Source organism: Eutrigla gurnardus (assembly GCF_963514095.1).
Source record: "Eutrigla gurnardus genome assembly, chromosome: 1".
Taxonomy (NCBI): Eukaryota; Metazoa; Chordata; class Actinopteri; order Perciformes; family Triglidae; genus Eutrigla; species Eutrigla gurnardus.
Genome location: NC_139915.1, coordinates 4,658,953 through 4,685,663, shown reverse-complemented (window position 1 = coordinate 4,685,663; position 26,711 = coordinate 4,658,953). Strand labels below are relative to the sequence as shown.

The 26,711-nt window shown below is 41.9% G+C and overlaps 2 protein-coding genes across 2 annotated transcripts in view; one reads left to right on the top strand and one right to left on the bottom strand.

The window, feature by feature from the left end:
* LOC311013489 (E3 ubiquitin-protein ligase RNF182) overlaps positions 1–26,711 on the top strand; it is a 315,914-nt gene that overhangs the window by 161,157 nt on the left and 128,046 nt on the right. The gene's annotated exons all lie outside the window — the stretch shown is intronic.
* ccdc102a (coiled-coil domain containing 102A) overlaps positions 1–26,711 on the bottom strand; it is a 72,284-nt gene that overhangs the window by 32,062 nt on the left and 13,511 nt on the right. The window contains exons 2-3 of the mRNA XM_084018148.1: positions 8,123–8,580; positions 7,336–7,728 (exon numbers count right to left, since the gene is read on the bottom strand). Coding sequence (XP_083874274.1) covers positions 7,336–7,728; positions 8,123–8,485 — 756 coding nt within the window. The 5' untranslated portion in view covers positions 8,486–8,580. The remainder of the gene's footprint in view (positions 1–7,335; positions 7,729–8,122; positions 8,581–26,711) is intronic.

Genomic DNA, 26,711 nt, shown 5'->3' with positions numbered 1-26,711 from the left:
TACCCAGCATGTATAAAGCCTGTGGTTACACTCGTCTTTACGATGAGACTTTTGTGATCAGATCTGTGTGTCCGCACACACTTTAAAGTGTCATGTCCGATCGGAACTGTAAAACTGGATAAACACGTTTTATTTCCTATAAATTCTTCCCAATAAAAGTCCCCCTAAATGCTGAATAAGACATTTTTAAATGACCAAAATGAATTGAAAACACACTGTGAAACGGTTGAAAACAGACAACTCCCAGACTGGACAAGCCATGGTCATTTACCAAGGTGGCCCCGCCCGAAAGCATACCCTGCTTTATTATGTATTTGACTCTAAATGGACCATAATTTACTAAATGATCATGCTGTATTAAAGAAGACTTGAAACTAGTGATTGAGACCATAAACTCATGTTTAACATTTACTGAGATAATAAATATAATAAGGGTAATCCTCCTCAGCTGGATGAAAGAATGCGATTTTAAGGCACTTTCCGCATTCGTTTCACTTTTCAGATCGGGAGGTTCTCATCTGTTTAAAATCAGGAAAATGATTCAGCGAGCAGGACTCAGCTGTGCTCCAAACCCCGGTTTTCCTCCTCTCTTGCCTTTGCTCTTTCACAGGAGGGGAACTCCTGTGAGACCTACATTTCAGAAATTGTCCGGATGGTGCTCAAATGCTGTCAACACCTCACTGAGATCCGAACTCAATGATCTCGTCCTGGCACGGAAGATACTTGTGGTTTTACAGTAAAAAATCATTTAGTAGTTGTTTGAAACAAAGCAGCACGGAGCTCCGGTGGTGATCATGACATAGAACAATATGAGAGATGATGCCGAGACACAAATCCACCCGGGTATTGACACACAGCCCAGAGACCAGTGGCAGTATACGGCATAAAGACCATCCAGGAAGTCGGTAGTTTCGTTTGGTTTGATCCAGAAAACATTCACATGTGACGCCCTTTCAACACGTTGAAAACTCTTTTCTGTCTGGCAGACAAAGAATAATAACAAAGACTGAAAATCCCATTTGTGGGTGGAGATCGGCCGGCGGACACAGATTGTTGCTGGTGTTTTTATCAGCGTTCACGTTTCCTCCGACGGATCCTCCTGGCTTTAACTTTACGGCTGTCAGGTGAAAAGCTTATCATCAAACAAAGCTCAAATAGAAAATAAAAGCCATGGGGCAATGCTCGTCTATCATACAACAGTGGTTAGAGTGATACTGTTGTCATAGAAACATTAAAAAAAAAGCACTTTTACCAGGAAACCCTGCGCCTTGTGGCCATTTTCTGCCAGAAAAAATGGAGAATAATGATAATACATTATTTTAGCCTTTTTATTCTTCAACTCATTCTTTAGAAATCCTTACAAAAGGACCTTTTCATTTTACAAGCAGAAAACAGCCCCTTCTCAACATGGTGACTCCGCTCCTACTAGCTTTGTTCGAGGGTGTGACAAACTAGCAGCTGGGCAGATGTTGTGCAAATGTGCTACTTGGTGACATCAACACTTAACCAAATAATAGGCAAGATTTGAGTCAAGGCGTCAAAGGGAGAAACTCCCTTTGGACGTGAACTTTAGGCTTTGCAACTGGAGACCTTTTACATTCCCCAAAAACGATATAACACACCAAAGGAAAGGGAAAAGGTCAAAAAGCATAATAGGTCCTCTAAGTATTGCTGGAATGTTTTCACATCCACTCAAATTTGGATCATTTTCAAATCTGTGGTTTGAGGTTTTGGGATGATGATACATACTCTTACAATGTTTGAAAAGTGCACTGAGGTCAATCTACCAACAAGGTTTCCCCCCAAATGTCTGTCAAACTCAAGTGGGCCGATGTTAAAGCACGTAACTTTGCAGGTTTGCCAAATGGAAAACAGATCTGTGATGCTGTCATTACGGGTCATCACCAACAGAGGGACCCGGTGTGTAACAGATGTCAGTAAGCCAAATGAGACACTGAGCCACATGTGGAAGTACTCAGTGTGAGAACCAGAACAATGAACGCAGACAGGAAATGAGGCTCTGCTGTGTGTGGGTACCAGTTAGCCACATTATCATGGTCTACTTGGGACACTACAGCCTCAAAATATACGTCTGTGTCCATGCACACGTGTGTGTGTGTGTGTGTGTGTGTGTGTGTGTGTGTGTGTGCGCGTGTGTGCGTGTGTTACCATGGAAACCCCACCCGAGCTAGCTGAAGGTCAAGTCTGATAGGCAGTGACAGTGATTTTTATTCACTGATGCTTAAACACGGACACCGTTACTATAAGGCATAGCTCATATGCTTGTGTGTGCGTGTGTGTGTGTGTGTGTGTGTGTGTGTGTGTGTGTGTGTGTGTGTGTGTGTGTGTGTGTGTGTGTGTGTGTGTGAGGTAGTATACAACTGCCAAGGCACAGAGGGACCCACTACCGTTAGAGACACACACTGCTACAAATCCAGATTGGAGACTGGAAAACACAGGAAGACAAAGCACTGTTGTCAGATAAGACTTGGTTTGTCGATATATATTGGTATTAATAACCATGATTTAAAAAAAATGAAATCTTAATATTATATTGTTAGTAATATTAACATAGTAAGGCAGCTGAACCCTCATCTCATGTCTTCGGTCCCCCAGAGGTCTACGATAGAACCTCACATTACTACAGACCAGACTATGTGGACAAACCAGAGACTGTCTGTGGTCCAAACAACAAGGTCACTGCCATATTTAAGCCTTGATGACCTTATTTGGAGTGTTGATGGAGCAGCTACAATGTTAGCATAGCACTTAAATGTTGTTTGATGAAACGTTGGCGTCCACATGAAGGTAAGCCCCTCCTCTCGTGTTGCGTGAGTGACGCAAATAAACAGTAACGCAAGGTGAAAATGTGGTGGGAACGCCGCATTAGTGATGTGGTGAGGAGCTCAGACATCCAGAAGGAAATCAGGGTAGAGCTCCTGCTTCTTCCAGTCAAAAGGGGGCAGCTGAGGTAGGTTTGACATCTGATCAGGATCCTCCCTTTTGAGTTTTTTTTTTTGGGGAGAGTCAAACTGGCAAGAGGCCCCAGGGTGGACCCAGAACACGCTGGAGGGATTATATAGCTTGTGTGGCCTGGGAACGCCTCTGGTCTCCCAAGAGAAGCTGGAAAACGTTGCTGGGGAGAGGGGCGTCTGGAATGCTCTGCTAAGCCTGCTGTCCCCGCTGAGCCAGCCGCGGAGGAGTCGAAGATAATTGATGGATAAATGATGGATAAATCCACTGCCCCTTAAATCATGCTTTTGTAGTTATTGTCTGTCTACCCACGCTTGTATTTTGAGTGAAATTAATTTGCCAAAAAGAGACATAATGCACAATAAATAAAGTTAGAGATGAATTTGACTGTGAGCATTATTTATTTAAAGTTGTTCAATTCTCTGATCAAATCTGATATGGTCACCGCCATTGATGGGAACAACAGAATGCTTCAACTTAGCTTCAACTACTAAAGTAGTTATAATATCTCAGTAATTACATTAGATGTTGAAAGTGGGAAATTGAAGGAACTGCAAAACAAGTAAATGTGCACTGTAGGTTTCACTGATACTGAACCTGCTGAACACATTCTGCAAGTGAACATTGCTGAGCTCAGAGAAATAACAACGATGACTCAGAGATCGTGAGAATAAAATATTACACTCCAACTGTGCCTGAGAAAAACTGTTAATTTTACAATCCACAGCATATATGTAATTATAAAAACATTATGCTAGCTCTGTGGATGTATTTTTAAATAAAAATGTCACCAATATGACCTTTAATAAAATGGCTCACAGTAACTCAGCTACACTCCAGTTCACTTGAGAAATACTGCCAGACGTTAGTCAGGGTCAACAGGATCCTGGTAGTTGGTCGTCTGCCTGCAAGAATCTATTCTGACCCTTTACTGAAAAAGTGCTGCAACCATCTCAAATTTGTATCGTTGCCAGTATGAATCATTTATTTGTCTTGTCTATGTCAAGGCCTTTTATTTTTTGCCCAAAAAGCATTTAGTGACGGGAACAGTATATACTGCTCTGAGAAGTGTCAGGGCAGCCTGTATTTAGCCTGTGACGTTTATTGCTGTGTCTGCACCGAGACTGTGAAAGTGGGTCAGACAAAAGTGGGGTTTAAAAGATAAATTGAGGGGGACATGTCCCTTTTGTCCCCATTGGAAACCAGGCCCTTGCCGGTGGCAGTGACTCTGAAAAGCAATCATCAAAAATAAAATGTGATCCCAAACGAGTTACACCTGACCAGAGGGACAGATCCCCTCCAGCTGCTGAGGATATTACAGGACCCCTTTTAAAGGTCACGTAACACTATAATGTTGCTGCACATTCCACACTTTTCTGGGACATTTAAGATACATTTATGGACCCAGTTGAGAAAACTTTTATTGTTTTGAGCCGCATGTCTTTGAGTGTGAAATTTGTTTTTCCACTGAGAAGCAAAAACGAGACTCGGCGCTTAAAATGTCATGGCCATAATAATGTTTGATGTATTTGTATAATAATGTGTTCAGACAGAAAGTGGAGTTTAGTGACAGTGCTTACACACAAAGTCATTGGAAAGACGCAAGACGACAGGAATTCAGCCGGCACATGTCGGTGCAAGTTGGAAATGTTCCGATGTTTGAGCAAAACACTTGAGCTGTCTGGAGCTGCTCGACAAACCGAGAGAGAAGAGAAGAGAAGGAGAGACTGCAGGGAAGTGACAGGAAGAACGGGAGTTCCTGACGAATTCTGGGAATCGTTCCATCTCCACCGTCCATCCCAAGTGTCTGTCAAGCTGCTGATGTTTAACACACATTGGTCATGGACTTGTAGGAAGAGGACATTCAGTCATTTGAACTTCCTGTTTCACTTTGATTTTCAGTATAAAAAATGACTGAGTGGCTGATGTTTGTTTCCTGTTTATGTGTCGGTAAGAAGGAGGCCTAGTGAAGCAGCCGGTCAGGTCTGGATTTGCTTTAGGTTCAGGATGGTCTACAAGGAGCAGGCTGACAGAGAAGAAGTACTGCAGCATCACAGAGCCCTCAGGGATACGCAAGCATGTACAGGGTATGTACCTGGGTACCCACACTGCTAGCGTCTCTTAAATAGGACACCCCTCCCCAACACACACACACACACACACACACACACACACACACGATCTAACAGGCCTGGAGACGCAGCCTGGCCTCCATTCACGAGGATCGGGTCATATTATCCACACAGCAGCAGAGGACAGAGCACATTGATGGTAAGTAGGTCGGCTTCACAGAACACAACCCCCCCACATTACTCCTTTTTTGGATCAATCATTGGTTCAGAGAATGTCTTGTTTACAAAGCGATGAAGTTCACCTATTCCCAGATAAAAGATGATGACGATGATCTTGAAATTGTTTGTTTTTACCAACAGCCCACGACTCAAAGATATACAGTATATACTGTATTTTATTTGATTAAGTCAGTCAGCTTTGCTTGGGAAGTGACTTACATTTTATATTAATTCAATCACGCTTAATTGATTAGATGATTAACAGAAATACATAAAACTGAATTCATCCCAAAAAAAATTGAAGGGGAATTAATCAAGTGTTTCAGCTTTACTGCTCTGTTAAGGCTGAGTTTGAGTGAAAACAAGACGAAGTGCATTACAACCAGGGCTTCAGAAGATGCCTGTGAGACATGAAATAGGATGTAGGAAGTCCAGTTTGACACATCTGTGAGTAAGAAAGCTTAACACAAACCAGAACACTGCTCAGCTGTTTGAAACACTCTGAGACAGGATTTAAAAACTCTAGGAATAATGTTAACTTTGGTTGGTCACATTATTTTTCAAATGTGGAATTGAAGATTCCAGTGTGAGACACGCGTGACAGCACAAAAGAAAATAACAAAGATGTCACATGCAGTACGTAAGTCACATCTGTGCGAAAGAAAGAATATGTGATTTGACTGCAGTGTGAATGCAGCCACACCAACAGCTGTACTTAAATGCTCACAATGACATTGTTAGCTTGCTCATGTTGACTTAGTCCAGCTTAGCAGCTCCAAACACAACCTGAGGGCTATTGAACAAAAGCAGAATCCAGATATCCAGGATAAAAGACTAAACGGGCGTAATTGGTTGCACAAAGTCCAAACCAGGATGAGCAGCTGCGATTAAGTGAAGCCAGGTGTAACTCATCCTTGGGAAGTTGGCGCACGCGGTTTCCTCAAATACACCCAGAGATCGATCACTGATTCGCTGATGCGGATCCTAAATTCACCATGGCGACGGCCACGCATGCGCCGTACTTCTCACAAACTGAGCACAAGCTTTTGATGGAGGTGTATGAGGAAGTCAAGCACCTCCTAAAAAAGATAGGAAATACGGCAACCATTGTGAACCAGACGATGTTCTCTTGTGACTCAACCGCTATAATCTATTGCTCAAATACTATATGAAATAACAACTTTGATGGGTACGGTGGCTGAGGAGGAACACAGTTCATGGCAATCCGTCCAGTCACTCAAGTTTTCACTGTCCTACTGAGGTTAAATTGTATTTTGCTGCTCTGATAATTGCTTTTCCTGTATTCTCCTTTGAGAAACAATCAGAAACCAAAAGGCAGAAATTGACATTAGACGGGATTCTTTAGATGGAGACCCTATTTCCATACAATCAGTAAAAAATAAACAAATCAATCAAAGAAGCAAGGTCAGCGATCGGACCTGAGCCTGCAGACTCTTTCCTGCTAAAGTCTCCTTTGTATCTAACCTACAAGGGAAGGGAGGGAAAAGTGCTCTGCTAAAGTCAGCGTGCAGGCTAGACAGACAGTAAGCTGCTCGGCTGTGGCATATTAAAGAGTATAAATACATAACTGTAGATGCTGCTGTGGTCTTTACTCTTCAACAGGCTGTCTGCCTTCTAGCTACAGCACAACTTCACTCTGTGTCTCGTTCCCTCCGGTGTAACAGCGGCACCCTGGCAGCTGCTGTCAATCAAACACAGACACGCCTCCAGCCATCCGACACACAACGGAGCATGTCTGTATTTCCTCAAAGACCCTTGTTTCTTTCACTACAACTAAGGATGACTAAATGTGATTTCAGTTTGGCTATATTTAAAGCACAAATCTCAGTCAACCTCATGGTGATGCTAGGAGGATTCACAATTTGTAGAGCATGTGTGGCTAAAAAAAGCAATAAGATGGAGGGTTATAATATTTTCCATCATCCATGCTGCAGGCTAAAAGATGCTGTTTTCTTTATCGCCTGTGTGTGTTTCGATTAAAAACATTTAATCTCAATGACGCCAGTTGAGAAAAAGAAAAATGCAATCTAAATGTGAACTGCAGACTCACCTTCTGTTGACGCATTTGTCTGTCCAAGTCCACGTCCCTCACCGGTTCTGGTTCTGGAGACCCTGGCGGTCCCTCCCCTACCCTGTCCAACTTGCCGTCAGTGTGGACAAGAGAGGAGGAGGAGGCGGGGGAGGAGGGAGGTATGGATGGAGAGGGGGAGGAGGAAGCACCATGAGGGTGTGCAGGGGAGGAAGATGGAGAAGTGGCAGATGGAGGAGGGACGTCAGAAGTTTGGTCGCCGCGGAGACGCAGCGTCTCCTGCCGTAGCGTCTCATTCTCCGTGGCCAGCTCCTGCCGCTCCCGCCGGACGTTGGTCAGCTCCTTGGTGAGGGTATCCAGTCGCTGCCTCAGCTGGCGAACCTCGTCACGCGCACGGTTACGCTCCGCACGCACCTGGGGAAAATAGAGACAATACAAGATGAAGCGAGCCTATAGGTTTCTTTGAAAACTTAAATCTGCAAAAAGAAGTCATGAATATATAGTTTCATTTTTAATAAATGGTTCAGTAGTTTTCTAACAAACATGATGAAGGAACATGCCAGTGCTGTCCTGTCAGGTTGATTATTCCATCAACTGTGTTAAGTCATATGAAGCAAAATGTATGATGGCGTTTTTTTCTTATTAAATCAAATAAATATTAATATAAAAGTTAAGTTTAATAAACCAAAAATTAAAACCACCACTAAAATTAAGTCAAAGCTTACTTTGGAAGGTTAAAGTTCACACATGCTTTGCTGGGGAATTATGAAACCGTGGATATGTATGGCTTCAGTAACCAAAAGCCCACCTTGCTCCACTTCTCTCTCCAGTTGGCGGTGCAGTCGGACCACCACCTCATGGTCTTCTCCATCTGGGCCGCTCTGGCCCGAGCCTCCTCCAGCTCCCTGAGCCTCAGCTCCTCCCTGCTCTCCCAGTCGGCCCCGGCTACATCGCTCATAGCTCCCAGGGACCCCATGCCAAAGCCTCCCAGGCCAGGCGACAGCAGCAGCGGGGGGCTGGAGCTGGGGGTTCCTCCGGTGGGGCTGGGGGTGTGGGTGAGGCTGTCCGGGGAGCGGATCCCCCTGTCAGACCCCAGACCCAGGCTGCACAGCAGGCCGCCTCCGGGCGACTTCCCGCCATCGGACAGGTGGGGGCTGGGGGTGTGGTTCATGATGGAGGCGGTGGCTTGAGGAGGATGAAGGGGGTGGGGGGGGTTGGTAGCAGGAAGATTCAGGAGAGCATCATCCTCTTCAGCCACTGATCAGCCTGGAGACACAGAAACAGGAAGTGATGTTAACACATGGACATCTAACACCCTCGTGTGTTGAGAATATGCAGCATTTGAGAACAACTCAAAGTTGATCAGAGTGAAAAAGTTGAGAACTAAACTTTAAAACACAGAAATCACTGACAATAACGCTGCGCTGCCTTTGGGGAGGAAAATCCGTCATCTGCTTTCTGAACCTTAACCATCTAAAGAGAGGTTGGACAGCTGGTTCACATGACTGAGACTGGAACTACTTTTCTGCTTAATGGGAAGCAGCTCTATGTAAAACAAAAACCAAATGACCCTGAGGACAGAACATCAGTAAACCATCCAGTGAGAAAAACAAATCTGATGCTTACTGCACACCTGAACCTCCCTTGTTAACACTCTCATATCTGCCTCTCTGGGCTCCTTCTCAAAAGAAGGGGAGTGGCTTGAGATTAAATTTGGGCAAAATCTCCTCCTTGGTCCTCAATCGCTTTTGTCTAAATCCTCTTCGCCGACACATTCGGGCCTTATGATCGTTTTAAACCTACAAAAACTAAATGCGCCGCATGAAACGGTTCAGAAATCAATAAAATATTTGTCACTCATGAAACCCCACATTATTTTATGGTTTGATCACCACATTTGGACAGTTTTTACATGATGTTGTAAACACCCCCCCCCACAAATGTGTCACGATAAAACCACATTTGTGGTGTAGCAACTAAATTTGTCCTCGGGGATCTGTGGGCAAATGTTGATCTTATCTCTGGTGTCAGTACCAGGTTGGGGTTGAGAAATCCCAAAGAAAAATACCATCTCTGGCTTTGGTGAAGTTGGCCTCAGACTCTCTGGGCCAAGAAAAGCTCTACTCCTTCCTGTTTCCCTTCCCCTGCTGCCTCCTCCACCCCCTCCTCCCCATCCTCTCTCCCCTCCAGAGGAGGCAGAGGAAGTTCCGGAGCTGATCTGAACTGTGGGAGCAACTTGCAGAGAACCAGAAGAAAAGGAAATGAAGCAGGTTCAGCATGAGCAGCTGGGGGCTTAGAGAAGGGCAAAACTACCAAAACGTCTGTTTATTAACTGACAAAAGTGGAGGTAGTCACCGTGACATCACCCATTGGATTGTGGACTACCACTTTGAAGCCTCAATTTAGGATAGCTTTCAATAGTACCATCAGACCACATGTGGTGAAAGACAAAGAAACAAAGCAATAAAAATAATAGTCAGAGCCGTATGACACATAAAAGTTAAGCATTTTAAAGGTTTATTTGCCCTAAATGACTTCTAAACACTCAAAGGCCATAATGAAAAACCAGGCACACAAAGGCTACATGACAAGACCACTACATTCATTTAAACGACTGGACGATTTTATGAAAGCAAATGATCGAAGCAAATCATATTGACTTATTCCACATGTGTTTAGTGGAAATGAAAGTAAAATGTTGAGAATATTCATAGATCCAACCTGTCCAGGATAAGAGGGTCGAGCTGAGGAGGAGCAACACCTGGCGTGGCAAAGCAAATGCTAAGTTACCAGCTAATGCTAGCTAGCTTGGTTAAGAAGGTGCATCCATAATTCATCTCAACTTCTAAATGGGATGGTAATTTTAGCTGAAAAACAAATATGTCGTAACTGGAAACAGTTAAAAGCTGACTCCTAGAATGTCTTTTAGAGCAATGTTACAGAAGCCACCTGTCAATCACATGGTAGCCACGCCCAAAAGCACACTCTACATGGCTTATATTTCATTTAATAATACCTCCACATCTGAAAAGTGAAGCTGAAGCTGAAGTGCCTTAAACTTGCATTCTCTAACTGGCCATCAGGGGGCGATTCCTTGTAAAAGAAGCCTCAGTGCCACTCTGCTGTTTGTCACTCCTCCATAGTGCTTCAATATTAAGTCCTCTTCGTATATTCAGTCAATGAGTCAAGTTAATTATGGGCAAACAGTGAGGGCACAGTGACCTTTGACCACCAAATTCTAATCAGTTCATCCGGGAGTCCAAGTGGACAATTGTGTCAAATTTGAAGACATTCCCTCAAGGCGTTTCTCAAGTATCACGTTCATGAATGTCACGGATGGAAGGATAATTTGTTGGAAAAAAGGCATAAATAAAAAGGAGATCAACAGTCAGAGCCACAGAATACTGGCAACAGATGAATCAAAATCCCCCCCTGAACATCAAGGTAAACAAGGATCAACCGGGGAATTTATTTATTTATCTGTATCCTCGATATACTGCTTTTCAAATTGCATTTAAAGAGTCAAAATCATACTGTGACTGATCCAGCTTGTCGTTCTCAAATCTCATTGTCTGGTTCTTCTCCCATTCGAACAACAGGACAGTAGCTGGCAGCCATTCAAACACACAAACGCAAAACCAAACCACAGCAGCCTATTCAAGAAGAATCCCAAATCTGGGTCAGAGTGAATGAATGGAAGAAAGAAAGTAAGCGGAGGATGGGGGGCTTGAGGAGGGACCGACAGGTTTTTGAATACAATCGAGTCCAGGTCCGTATTCATAGACGGCCAAACAAAAATCAAACACGTGTAGAAATGAAATGAAAATAACTCTTTATAAAAACTTCCTCTAAATCTACTGTTGCGTGTTCAACTGTTGCAACTAATACTTGCACTTCAACTGGCACTTGATGAAACAGAAAGAATTGTAATTTTAAAAACATTTTAACCCGTTTACATTATTGATTTTTTTCCCAAAACATATCATGTTGAATATAGAACATTTTTTTTAAATAAAAGCACTCAGACATTATCATAATATCTTTCATGTTATTGTGTAATTTGAAAATCAATTTGATTATTTGAATATTTGTTAATTGATATTGTTGGTGTTCATTCAACTCTGATACATTGTTACAATTTAGAAATTAGAGGGAAAAGCCTAGAAAGTGTAGATTCTTAGGATTCTTAGTATAATAACACTAATGCAGAATGACTGTAAAACCTGTCGCTTTCCATTTTCAAATGTTTTGATGTGAAAAATGAAGCTACAGTTTCTCTCTTCTGGGCCTGAAGTGTAAATGTCAAGCTTAAGTGAAACTGCTACGAGAGCCGGAGTCATGGGAACCGACCGCTGTCAGCATGTAAAATGAAGATAAGCCCCATCTCTCACTATGCTAAAGATTTGAAAGGAGGTTTTGGGGGCAGGACACGGTCTGGGGCAGAATTATGTGTTTAGTTCCATGCACTGAAAAGACGCAAAGAAAAACTCCTTTGTGGTTCTAGTGTACACTAGCTGACAATACAACTGTTCATGTCTAAGCGCTGGCCAGGACAAATTGGTGATGTGATTCTCCCTGGTGATAACACCAACTAAGACATGGAGGACTACTTTCTTCCCAGACACACAGGGACAGGCTGTGAAATTATGCAGAGACGTGAAACTCATGACAACCTCTTGCTCAGTAGAATATTATTGCTATGAATGAAGGACTCTGAACTCAACACCAGTCATCAATGATGACAGATCAGATCATAGATCCTAGCTACCACAGTTCCTGGGTTATAATAGCGTCAGAGATGTCAGTCAATAGTGGAGTTTCCACCATACTTGAGTAGGCACTCAACAAAGGCCGGGATCTGACCGACATTTACACTACAGCCCCTTTTTCCTGTGGACATAAAACCCACAAACACCCACCAACATCTGGCTTTTGTCTTCAATGGAAAAGGTTACAATCTTCATTGGTTCCCGGGACAAACGACTCTGCATTAGCCCGAGGTATTTATCCTCAGTCATGGAAATATGATACCCGGATGGACTCACTAATCAAGTCAAGTCAGATTTTATTGTCGTTCCATCAATATACACGGTATCCAGTGAAATGAGATAACGTTTCTCAGGACCTAGGTGCTAACAGACGAAAGTTAATTATTACAAAACTGTGCAACAAGAGCTATTCACACACACACACACACACACACACACACACACACACACACACACACACACACACACACACACACACACACACACACACACACACACACACACACTTACTCACTTACGATTCACTGCATTTTTAATTTCTGAGTCAGAGACACCTGGAAGGCTGGAATAGAGCTGGCATTAGCTGCTATCTCCACACTAATCACATCTACGGAGACGAGCACAACACACAAACACACGTTCACATCTGGCTGTGTAACAAGAACATTATGGAGAAGCAGGCTCTCCCACGAAGGCATAATGTTGATACCGGCCTTAGAGATAGTAAACTCTCCAACAGGACAACTAAACAGTAGAAATTAACATAGCAGTCAGGTGTTCTCAGGCCTGACACACACACACACACACACACACACACACACACACACACACACACACACACACACACACACACACACACACACACACACACACACACACACACACACACACACACACACACACACACACCCTGTTTGTGGCCACATAGCGCTTGTCTCTGGTAGAAAAGTTACTGTAGAGTGCCGGGGAGCCCTTCTTCCCAGCGTTTCTATGGCAAAAATACAACAACAATATCTTGATTATATATCACCACTCTAACCACTCTTGTATGATGGACTAGCTTCACCCCTTGTTTTTATGTCACCATGAGGACCAGAAGATGCTCCCTTCATAGTTTGTATGATGAGCTTGTCACCGCTCGGTCTGACAGTAATGTTAGTGAAAGGAGGACAACGACAAATGGGCTTTCTGGTCTTTGTTAAAAACAAGCTCATCCTTCAATCTGACACAGCTTTAATGAAAAGTTCACAGGTTTTCAACTTGAAGCACACGGAGCATAAAAAAGACGGATCGCTAAGAAAACAAGATGCTGGTGCAGCGCTCGTCTGGAGGCGGCCACGTTCTCTCCTCACTGAGAACAATGAAAACAAGACTAGGTGGAACCCACTATATGGCTGGACCGCGTGTGGTCAATGTGTTTTATTACAGATCACATGACATGTTCAAGCTACATTTGAGTAAAATGTTACAAATGCACCTACAAGACTAAAAATTTGTACTCATATCTTAACATGTTTGATTTAAAAGATCTTATAATGAAGCAAATTACACTCATTATATGGTGGTTCAATCATTAGTGTACATGAGCCCATACCGTTGAAAGCATTTCCTGTTTTTCTGGTACTCAACGGTACCTTTTTTCGGTACACTAATTTCTGTAAAAACAAAAACATGTAATTTATTTTGTAAAGAAAAAAGAAGACTAAATTCTTCAACTTCAACATTGTTTTTATTTCAATTATTTTGTTAAACATCACACGAAATAAAATCCATATCACTCTCCACTCAAACTGTCTTTACATCCTGCAGCCTGTCAGTCAGTCACCAGGGTAACACTGTCAGTGATATTTCCCTGTTAATAGTCACGTTTCATACTAAGGTCACACAGTGGTGATTAAATATCATATAACAGTATGTCAGAGATGTCAGTCAATAGCAGCATTTACACCTCCATGTATTTAGGAGAATTGGATCTTGTTCCAAGATGATCATGCTCCATTCAATACAAGTTATATATTTAAAAAGCTGTCCACCAGGTGCATACAATAAGAAGGTTTTGAAGATTTGGAACCCAAAGAGCTGGATGACCTACTGCTGACTACATGCACACATTAATCATTTACAGATTCTATTCAAGAAATGTTATTAGACCCAAATAGAAATTGTGATAAATGCAAGAAGTAATTTTGGAAGCAGGCAAACTGACATAAATCAGAGGGAGTAAAGGGTGGCCTGTCCAAACACAGCAGATGCTAATGGAGAGGTTTTATTGACAGGGTTTCCCGCTTTGGTCATTAACCACACACACAACTGATTTACAGTCAGCTCCTCAGACAGACAAGCAGCAGACGAAGAGAGGAGCGGAGAGCGTGAGACTCTTAGCATGTTCCTATACAACCACGTAGGAATGTGCCATTCATTGTTAGCCTGCAACATAAGACCGTGAAAGAAATACCGTCACGAGTGACTTGTAAAAGCTGTCTGGCTCACTATCATGGTAGAGAAGTGAAAAATAGAGCCGGATTTAAAAAGTACACCGTACCTAAATTGATTTTTTAAATGTATTTATCCTTTAATTATGCAGGGATACCTTATGATTCCTGATCATCTTATTGAAGATTATTTGATTGTTGTCTTCTAACGAGGTAGCAGAGGTCAAAACAAATGAAGAAACAAGAAAGGTGTTGAACAACAACCATGTAACCTGACCTGTAGATTTTCAACCAGTGAGGAATTAAATGATTGTAATTCTAATCTAATTCTAACCATATGCTTTGTTTCCAGGCGCAGTTTTGAGGACACCGTATTTCAGACCTTCTTGGCAACCAGTTGACATCGCTTCTTTCAAACGCATATTTGCTGGAGGCGTGGATATTTCATTTTCATTTCATTCGTGAGCCTTTACTGCATTTTAATGGCCGTGCTCGTTTCTCCTCTGAACTGTTTCAGCAAGGCGGAGTTTAAACACTGTGCGTGGAGCGTGACGATGTGATACACTGGGATGCGCCAAGAATCACTTAGTTTGTAGTTTTGCAGTTTTGAAAACCAGCCAGTATCAAGATTACAAATTAAACCTAATTACAGATTATGGAAGGATTATGATCAACATAGTTTCTTTATCGACTCTCCGCCGTTTGAACTTATTATTATGTTTTATTTTGATTAATTATAGGGTATTATCATTAGCTATTTCTGAAAGACAACAAAAACAAAACAAAAGCATGAACGACATAATATTTTATCCACAGTCTCTGCCTCTGTCTACACCCTTTCCCTAGCTCCAGCCAGCATAGTGACTCATGTCTCTGGCGGAGTAATGAAGCCTCGATTTATTTTGAATCAGCTGGTTGTTAAGTTGATGGATGGGGCGAGGCTACATCGAGCTGAGCTGCAGCCAATCAGAGCATTTCATCTCTGCTACACTACCAGATGGACCAGATAAACAACAGGCACACAAACACCAAAAAAGACAATTAAATGTCACAATAGTTTTGACTGAATTATGATGAAAGAAAGACTTAGTTGGATTACTGATAGACCGGCTTCTGATCGGCCCCTTGTGAATCCCCAAACTTTATGGAAGGGCAACACTGAGGTGAGGAGAGGGTCACACTATTTCAAGTCTTACTTCAAACAGTAATCACATGCCTGCATGTTGAAAGAGTTGTTGATCGCTGCAAATGTTCCTCCTGTCCATTGGAGCTCAACAGATCAACACCGAGAGGTGAAGAGAAGAAGAAGCTAAGAAACTGTGACCACCAACTTCCCCAAGTGAAATTCCCATTCATTCAATGACACTTCTATAAATCCTTCCATAATCCATACAGACTTGTATGGTACCAAGCCAACCGACTACGAGATTAGTCATGACCATAACAGCTTGCTGTCTACTATGACAGCAAGCTTTCATGTTACTTTATGTTTACTATTATCCCGATAATGGAAAATCCCCACAATCAGCTTTTTCTTGGTGTTTTTCTTTAATCATATCCCACAATAAAATCCTATATCGTCTTTTCAAAATACAAATTGGTACAAATTGAAGAGTGAACTACTGATCCCATAAACCACCATCGGAATTTCCCAAAAACTAACAAACTATTGTCAATCTTGCAAGCCTCATTTCTTCCCTCAAATGTTTTAAAACACATTTCAGGGAACCATTTTCGTAACATAATAGAAAGTTGTGTTTTGGCAGACAAAAACATTTTTATCATAACTTACTTCAGTACATGAGTACTTTCAATTTAAAAAAAAAAAAAAGAATAGACACACCTCTGCATTTTTACTGACTCCCATTAAAATAAAACGGACTATAAAATCCGAAATTTGAGTGCAATGTCATTTGCTAACCGCAATTACGTCAAGACCAAACTTGACTTCCAGTTAACTCACCAAACCATAATCACAAGACTGGATGTAAAACTCAGGCTGCGGTTCCCACATGAGGACTGAATGAGAACTTATGTGCTTCCACATAAGTTCTAGTAGCTACTTTCGCACTCATGCTTATCTCACTCGCCTCTGACTTCAGTTATTTCAGCTGGCGATTATCAGAAAACGCAGCTTTGGCTGTCAGTCCGAAAACCCATATTTTAACTCGTTTCTCTTTCCTTGTTTGCCACTTCCCAACTTTGCTTATCCTCATTCACCGTCATTCTGCCTCAGTTTGCCTCTTCTCTGCCTTTTCTTGGCCCGACGATCCATGTGAACCCCACCCTCTGTCAGCACAGGGCCCATAAAATGCACAGCCAGCCAGTGGGTCGAACGACGGGGTAATAAACTCTTTGACAGAACATCTGTCCTCGCTGACCATATGCTATACAGCCCAACTCTGACTAACGTTCAGCTTCTATTCTCATATATTCAACATTATAAACAAGTCATCAGACGACACTTGACCCCGTGTTCTCACTATACTTACCCCCACCACAACACATACACCACTATTTATCACCTTTCAATGCAAATGTCTGCTTATCTTGTTGAAATGAGCAGAGGGGTCATGGCCACCACAAAAAAAAGACACCATAGGCGACAGAAGGTCTTCGCACAGCAGCGATTTATGTGGCTGAGACTATAAAGAGATACAAGGAATTCCCAATATTTCTGTGTGTTGCAGTGAGTCAGCTTGTGTGCTCTTTATTTCTAAATGAGAACCAGCTCCGGAGATCCCTTTGGCTCAGTGGGGTTGGCTTGGCCTGTAAGGTTCAAGCACACAGGGAAAAAAAATAACAATCGCACTAGTATCTTGACTCCGAGGCTTCATTCTCTTGTAACGATCTAATGGTACAGCCCCTCAATGCTTTATTTAATACTACAGCATGTTTCTCCGTCAGGTGGCAACTTCTGGTTCAGAAAAGTGAAGCCAACGCTAAAGTGCCTTAAATTGGCGTTCTCTCTACTAGTCTTCAGGAGGCGATAACTATGGTTATGAAAAGAAGTCTGATTGCATAGAAGTCCATAAGAAAATGAGCCTACTTCTAACTTGATTTATTACTTCAATAAACATTATAAACATGAGTTTATGGTCTCAATCTCTACTTTTAAGTCTCCTCAATACAGCATGATGTTCATTTAGTAGATTATGGTAAATTTAGAGTCAAATAGAGTATAAAGCAGGATATACTTTAGGGCGGTGGTACCTTGCGATTCACAGGTTGCTACCACGGCCTCTCTACCATCGACAGCACGCTACAATCAGTTACTACGATACTACTAAGTTGACCTTGAAGCTAACTGTGTTAACAGCTTCACACCAGAAGCCAGATGGATCCAGATCCAGTCAGGGTGCTGCTCGTGTTCATCAGATCCACCTTTCCTTTCACTGGCTTCAAAACCGTATTCCACAAACCAATGGGTGATATCACAATGACTTCTTATATACGGTCTCCTACTTTGATTGCAATTCTAAATGGCAGTTACATGGCAAATATGGCTCCCAAAAGCAGCTCGGTACATGCAGTTGAAAGGTTTTTATCCAACACCACCTACACATGTTCAGTGGGGTGCAGGGCAGCGGGAGGCTGATGGCTGTTGAGTTGCATCAGTGCACATGATACAAGAAGGGAAGGCAAATCTCGGTGTGACCATGCAGACTGCAGGTCTAGGGCTGACAATATGAGCAGCAGTGATGTACTGTGTGCAGAGACGCTGCCAGGGTTTGTGGTTTCACTCCCAGAGCTTTGAGCCCAGACTGAAATATCTCAACTATTGGATGGATCGGCATGATATTCAGTTCAGACTTTCATGTTCCCCACGGGATGAATCGTAAAAAATCTTGGGATTTTTTTTTATGGAAAACACGCACGAATGGTCCTCTAGCACCATCGTTAGGTCACGGTCAATATCTGCTTCCACAGGATTCTTTACTTTGGAATAGGAACACACAGAACAGATGTATTGCCTTGTCAACAAATTCTGTATAAGTGGACATAATCATGAAGTGATCATGAAGTGTGTGCACTAGGGTTTCTAAGCCTTGAGTTGAGGATTTTGGAAGTTGCCATATTGGATTTTGGCTTTCGCCATCTTGGATTTTTGCAACCAGGAAGTGACCCTATTTTGACTATAGAAACTCATGTTTACCATGTTTACTGATATAATAAATCAAGTTAGAAGTTGGGTGATTTTCTCATAAACGTCTACACAATCAGACTTCTTTTTGCAACCAGAGGAGTCGTCCCCTGATGGTCAGCAGAGAGAGTGCAAGTTTAAGGCACTTCAGATTTGGCTTCACTTTTCAGAACCGGAGGTTGCTTCCTGGTATACGGGTGAAAATACGTGATTCACAAAGACGTGGTGACGTGGCCGAGTCAACATGTCATTGCCTACACATATCTCATCCCTAAATCAATTCACAATTACAAAGATGAATCTTCCCGTCTGTGTCTACCTGGAAAACCTCCATAGAAAGAAACACTGGACTGATATAAAGAACAAAGCCGTCCCATGATATAAAAAAATGGCTGACAGTACAATTCTTCTGCTCTAATGCAAACCTAATTATTTCAGCTTTGGCTCCAAACTTCTACATCAAACATCTTCCTCGTTCCAAGTCGGAGAGTTCTTGAATCAGAGCCAGTGGGAGATTTCCAAACATCAAAGCAGAGCTGGAGATTTTTTTCTTTTCTCCCCGACTGAAATAACAGAGTTTTTCACAGGAAGAAATCTATACACGTCGGCTTGTAAACAGTCTGCTATGTTGGACGCCTCATCAAGCAGAATTGTCTTAATTACACTATCAAAGGAAAAGATCAGAGGTATTTTAGACTGTAATGAAATGTAACTGGCAAGGTTTCAATCATAACTCACTCCAATAATGTACTTAACCCTGCACTCTACAGACAAACACCTGAAAAAATGTCCTGCTTGTGATCAGCTGATAATCCAGTCTCACTGTGGGGGCGCGGACTCAGCGGTCACCTGGTAATACACCGTGTTGGCCAATCAAATATGCCACATGTGCACTGCACACATTCCTGGTAGATTGATTTATAACTTTAAAAAAACTTTACAGATGACAAAATGAGAGTTTTAAGACTTGTAAAATATTTCTGAACAGCTGTGCAGTGTTTTGCTGTCGGACAAGTCTTAAAACACATGCATCTGGTTCTCAGACTAGACTTACTGGATCATATTTCATTATTATTGCAGGTACCTGGAGAAAGTCTTCTTGTGGACCACCACACGGACCCTTGCTTTTGGTTTGGTCTTTTATCCTGTATGTCCCAGGAGCAAAGTCTGTTACAAATTCAAAATGTGTCACATCAAATTATCCGGTAGTAAAGCAATGCACCTCATCTCCTCAGCACCTGCTAGTGTATTGCAATATTAAGCAAATATTTTTGCAAACCAGTTTAAAAAAAAGACTACTTTGCACATGGTCTTAATTTGAAGACCTTTAAGGCCCTTTTATTTTGGCGAGAGTCGAGGCAATGTGGTGCAATGCTTAGAGTAGCATCTTACACTTGGAAAAAATGTCCATTGCTTGATTAGTCCCACAAACCATTAGAAAGCCAAAGATATTACATTTAATTTCATATGAAAAGCAGTAAATCATCATATTGTAGATGCAGGATCCAGCAAATATCCGACAGCTTTGTTGAAGAATGAGTAAAACGATTAATGGATTATGAAAACGGTGGTGGTGAGGTGTTACTATCCAGACTCTGGGTTGCTAATTGGCTAATGTTATATATCTGGCCATTACATTTTTGCCGCATGTCTGTGAAAGTTTAACAGACACATTCTCACTCGCGTCATTTGGCTCGGATGTGTAACTGCGAAAGTCTTTTGCTTACTCAAGTGGTTTTGAAGTGCTTGTCTCTTTTAGTTAATGAAGTTGGCGGAGCTTCTATTCCCTCTGAGTACATAGTTATATTTTAATGGCAAAAAAAACGGATGTCACTTATGTGGCTATTCTATTCCAAGAACAACATTTTAAAGCATGACTGTGTAAGTTAGGGTTATTTGAGTGGCAGCAATAGCTGTCACAGTGTATTTATTTCGCTGAAGTGGTAAAGTCTAATGTTTCAGAAGCTTTCGCTGTTTCACTTTATCTGACAATATATCATTATGAGTGTGTGTGCGAGATTGTTTGTTTTTGATGTAATGTATGGTTAATTTGTGGTTAAAAAGGTAAATATTATACTGTATTTTTTTTATTTTTTTTTATTAAAATTAGCTGAAATTCTCTAAGGAATAGGATTAACCATGGTATGGGGTGCTGGATAGCTCACTTGGAAGACTTGGCCCATTGGCTGAGTCCTTAGTATATGCTACTGGATGCTTGAATTTCATCAATAAAGTATCCATCAATCCATCTTATTGCAGCGACCCAGGGTTCAAGTCCCATCTGTGGTCCTTTGCTGTGTCTCTTCCCTCTCTCTCCCCCTTCCAATCTGTCACTGTCCTGTCTGTCAATCAAGGCAAAAGGCCCAAAAAAACATTATACTATAGAAAATTAACCATGACATGATACATGACACTTTACGTCATATGAATAGACAAAATACTTCACAATTGGGGTAGATAATGCAGGGGATTTCCCCACACGTTTATCTAAAAATGTGTCATGATGATGCATTACTTCTTCTCATCTTCGTCCCTCTTTGTGTGACGGATTAGATGTAGTTTTGGGGCCCGCTTCCCCTAAACGGTAGCGTTTTGAGGCTGATGTCTCAGCGCATGATGCATCACATCTCTCCAGACGCCTTCAGCAAAACATAAGCCTTCTTCAGTAAACAGAATATGAAACTCATCAATATAAGATCATTCCAGGGCTCTAGCTTCAAAACTTCATGCATAATGTTGACATTTGCATGTCTATTCATTGTGTTTAAAGCAGGTATTTGTGCTATACTTATATTATAAGGATTATTAATTCAGTTTCAGTGGTGCGTATGTTTGGTTTCTGACTCGTGGATATCAAATATTTCCAGTAACTCCAGAGAATTTTAAAGTCCAACATTTATTGAAAAATAGATAGATGTAATAATTTCTGAACTTCACATCTCCAACAGAATAAAAGCATTGGATGTGAGAGTTCAACAGAGACACAAATAAAACCCTTGAGTACAGGTTAATAAGGCATTATAACTCTTTCTTGCTCAATAGCAGCGCCTGCCTGCATGGTAACCATACCAATCAACAACATAATGGTGAGCATGTGGAGTCGCTGACTCACTGCCAAGTATTATTACACCTTTAATCATGTGAGCTGTTATTTAGCCAGTGCATAGCCACCATGGCAGTAAACAATGTCTGTTTGATAGCAGCTAAATAAAAGACTTGAAGGTATCGGACTTGAAGTTACTCTTTACAACCTTATTAAATCCTATGCAAGACTCGATCATTCAACCTGCTTTCAAAGTCTGGAGATTGGCCAATTGCCTAACTACCTTCAGCTAACTAACTAACTTCACCTACTAATAAAATACTGTAACTCCATCTTGCACATCTGGACGAAAATATCAAAAGTGAACTTCATCTCCTCATCACCCATGGGGCCCCAGGTGCAGCGAGAGGCTCCACTGTGGCAAATTATACAGAACATTCCTGAAGCATGACACACACACACACACACACACACACACACACACACACACACACACACACACACACACACACACACACAACACACACACACACACAACACACACAACACACACACACACACACACACACACACACACACACAGCACGTGCTCCCACAGCATACCCCCTTAATGCCAACAGAAATACACACAAATAAGTTCATCTATTAAAGCAAAACTGCAAGTTAGTGAATGAGTTTGGGCATCAAAAACTAAAACTGAAAAAACCTGTGTGAGCTGCGACTTTGTGTATTTATACAGGAGAGCAAGAGACCGGAAAAGCAAAGGAGAGAAGGAGTGTGTGTTGTCCTTGTGCTTGGATATAGTATCAGTGTCAGAGTGTCCAGCTCAGCACAGGCTGGTGCTGCGGTATCACATTGCCATCATTTATTCAACAGCACCCAGAAAGACAGAGAGGAGTCAAGTGGCAAATGGATGGAGGCGATGGAAGATGAATGCAAGGACACGTTCCACCATTAAAAAAAAGTTTGTTTTGTGAGCTCCCTGGATTAGATGCGATCAATCACACAGAACAAGAGAGGAGAAATTATGAGGATCAGTGAAAAATAAAGAGCCGCATTGATTGACGCACATTTCAGCTCGTCTAAAAGTCAAATCACAGTCATGAATTTGATCATATTCTGCAAAACTGTTTTAATCTTTCAGTTTCAAAACTGCGATGAGCGATAGTCACAAGACGTGATGTTGGCAAATTAAGTCAAACTCGTCACGCTCAAAGGAAACTCCCATGATTCTCATTTTAATGACTGAGCCTGTGTTTCTGATTTTTGACCTACAGTCTAGGTCCGCCCGCCACAGTTCCATGATGAACGCTCTGTGTTGGAGGATCCTCTCTCCAGGAAGCTCATTTCCCTGAAGACCGGCTATATTAGGTGGGCTTGGGAAGGCCCGGGTTGAAGCAGGCTAGTGGATCCGACCTTAAGCTTTACAGCAGCCCTCGCCTTGACCTCACTGCTGCCTTAGCTTCACCCTCTCTCCCTGCGGATAGGAACGGGGCTCCGGGGCGAGACAACCGGGGCAGACTAGAAGGGGCCTGTAGCGATCCTAACTGACCCGTATTCATATACAGAGCATGGTCTCATGATCTATGCTTTGTGGTTGTGACTTGTTTTTTTCATTTCATTGAAGCATTTAACATTAAAATGTATAAAATTGGGGTGAAAATCACATTTATTAAAAAAATAATGTCAGCGTTGTTCCAATATCATGCAGCCCTAAAACAACCATGAAGAAGCAACGGGTTGGAAATTATCGACGAAGTCATGTTGGACACATATGTCACAGATAACCTTATAAATGTCCTTGCTAAATGCTCCCCACTGCTATTCCATCAAGCGGTCAATCAGAGAGAGCCAGACGTTTGGCCAATGGGATGCAGCCAAGGGAACATGTGTTCCTTGTACCGAGAGAATGTGGTTGTTATTGAGGTCAGTGAATGCCGAAATGAGACTCTCTTGAACTTGATATTACCAGCGAGCTCCACCCGGGTCATAAGTCATAAAAAGGATATGATGGATAAAGAAACATTAAAAACGATGTGCTTTGTTACATGATAAATCCTGTATTTTTTTTAAATGTGGCTCTATTCTTCACTTCTCTAGCATGACAGAGAGCAAGGGATATCCCAATAGTGGAAATTCACCACCATCAACTGATGGTGAGCGTTTGTTTTCTCAAACCACGATAATCCTGAGTTTGCTACAAGCGGAGAGCGCATTTTAACCATCAATATTGCAGTCAATGACGAGGGTTATTTAATTGTGGGATTCCAAAAAATATGATCATGATTAACGTTCGATTCATTGTGCAGCCTACTTTAGTCACCATCACCTTCATTATTATTATATGAGGTTATTTAAGTATTTTTAACATGCCTCAGATGTTCATAGAGCAGCAAAGAAAGGAAAAAAAGGTGCATTTCTGCAGGGCACAGCAGCTTCAAAGCTTCTCGTAAAAGCAAAAGCTAAGAGAGGTTTGCATAATGCGCACAATTAAGTAAATAGGATGGAGGATGCATGCAGCTCCTTTTCTTCTTCGTTATAGAAGCTGCTGAGGTGAGGCTGATGAAATTCCAGGACAGAGATGGTAAGAGATTTCAAGGCAAAGCAGTGCATAAAAAGAGGTGAAAGCCCAAAGGGGAGGAGGTTACACATTCATAATAATTAAATTAAATTAAATGTTATTTATAGTGTGATATCACAACATAAGTTATCTAACACATTGAGCGGAACTAGAATACGCTACGATTTTCAGAGTTTATATATTTTCAAAGTCCCAAAGTCCCAACATCAATAAAACTTCACATCTTCCACTCTCACTGCCAAAATCTCAAAGGTACACTGGTGAGTCTGTAACTTCCATTCAACCATACTCTCCTTTTGGTTTTACTTTAGTATGAGAGCAGAATTAAAGCTGCAGAGAATAACAGGCCATTTAGAGTCAAATAGACCATAAAGCAGGGGATGCTTTAAGGCGGGGCTGCCTTGTGATTGACAGGTCGCTACCACTGCAATTAGCTACTATGACTGTAACACTTAGCTGTAAAGTTTACCTTGAATTATGAAGCTAACTTTGCCAATTTGTTAACAGCTTGGCACCAGAAGCCAGATGGATCTAGATCCAGTGCTGCTTGGGGTGCCACTCTGCCGCTTGTGTCGCTCAGATTTGCTCCTCCACAGTCCAAATATGGTCACTTTCCTCCCTGGGGTTGCAAAAACTCCAGAATGGCAACGGCCAAAATGCCAAACTTGAGGCTTCAGTACTGTAGTCCACAAACCAGCGGGTGGCGTTAGGATGACTATGTCCACTTCTTATATACAGTCTATGGGTGGATTACATAAATCCAATTTTTAAATCACAACATGATACAATCTTCAAATACCGCCTTTAAAAAAATGTACCTTTTGGTTTACTTCATTTAACTACGATTTCTTATACGTTTTTCTAAAATGAATGTTTTAAAACAGCGCAGAAAGGTGGAAGATGATACTGCAGATGAACTATGACTCACCCACGGACCCTTACACTGTTAAATGTCTTTGCTACAGTCACATGCTCAAACAGCCAAACTGTGTGTCGGTCTGGTCTAATGCCGTCTGAACTGACTTAGATGACCAGGAATTTGTCCGACTAATCTTTTCCCACAAGGAAGCAGAGTTCACAGCCTGCGTGACACAAAGCTCAGAGGGCCACCGGGCACACTGACGGATCGAGGGGGTTAACGGGCCCTAATGGGGATCAAACCACTTTTTAAAAGCAACCAAATCAGCCAAACAAGCTTACACACAGACACATGGGAGCTTATGCAGCGACTTAAAGGACTTCAAAAAGGGGGGAAATGGGTGTGTGAAGGCACTAATCTCCACACACACACTCATTTACTGTGCACTACTGTGGCCTTCTACTCCTGCAAGGAAATTATGGACAATACAGACACAATTAATGTGCCATTGTCTTGATTTCAATCAACAAAATCTACTGATGAGTAAATCATTTTGAGGGAAAAAAAAGTCATATCCAGGCTGAATTATATTTTCCTCTATAACAGGTTTTGTTGCTACGATGTGAACAACATTTGTAGGAGGTTTTTTCAAAGCCACTTTATTTAGGAAAACTCACCAGCAAACACTAAATTCAGACAGTGAACAAAATAGTGAAGCTAAATATGCTCTGTTTACATTTTATAATCTTGAAGCTATGTGATTATGGGTCCTGTGATGCACCTGTTCAGGGATATATCGGCACCAAAACTCAAAGGCTTCGCTTTGTGACCACACAGACCAGCCAGAGTAAAAAATGTAAAAATATACAGTTATACAGGATAATACTGGATTAGAGTTTCCCCGTGTGTCAAGCAGATTTTCTCTATAAACAATCACACAAAAGCACCACTTGAAATTGTGTGTTTACAAGAGAAGTGTTCGTAAGCTTCTTCGAAATAAGTAATTCAGAAAGAAAACAGCATAAAAAAAAACACTAAAGGACGAAATAATCGACTCAGAGGAGGCAGTCCTAGTTGAGTGTGATATATTTTAGGGGTGTAAACACATAAAGCCTGCTGTCATTGTGTTGAGTGTGCAGATGAGTGTGTAAGGGACCTCTAAAGTGCCATTAATTACACGCCGCTATAAGGTTAATTAAGCGTTGAGGCAGGTGAGGCAGAAAGGTCAGGCCTGAGTCGTACATCACAGAAGCTGCCTCTCTCTGCCGTTAACATTCACACCACATTCAGACTGTCAGGCAGTTGTGATGATTCAAGCAGAATTCTAATCACACCTCCACTTTAATGTATGCACACACACTGGAATCTGATTGCACTCCATCAACAAAATGCAGATCTCAATGAAGGTCACGTCATGTATTATTTACACCATTTTAATTTGACAGCAAACACATTATCCTGCTTGTTCCCCATTCAGGTCACCATTCAAACCGACTGGCTTTTGGGCCCTCCACAGCTGGATGAACATACTCAGCTCTTTATTTTCCAACACGATGTTAGCATCTCTAA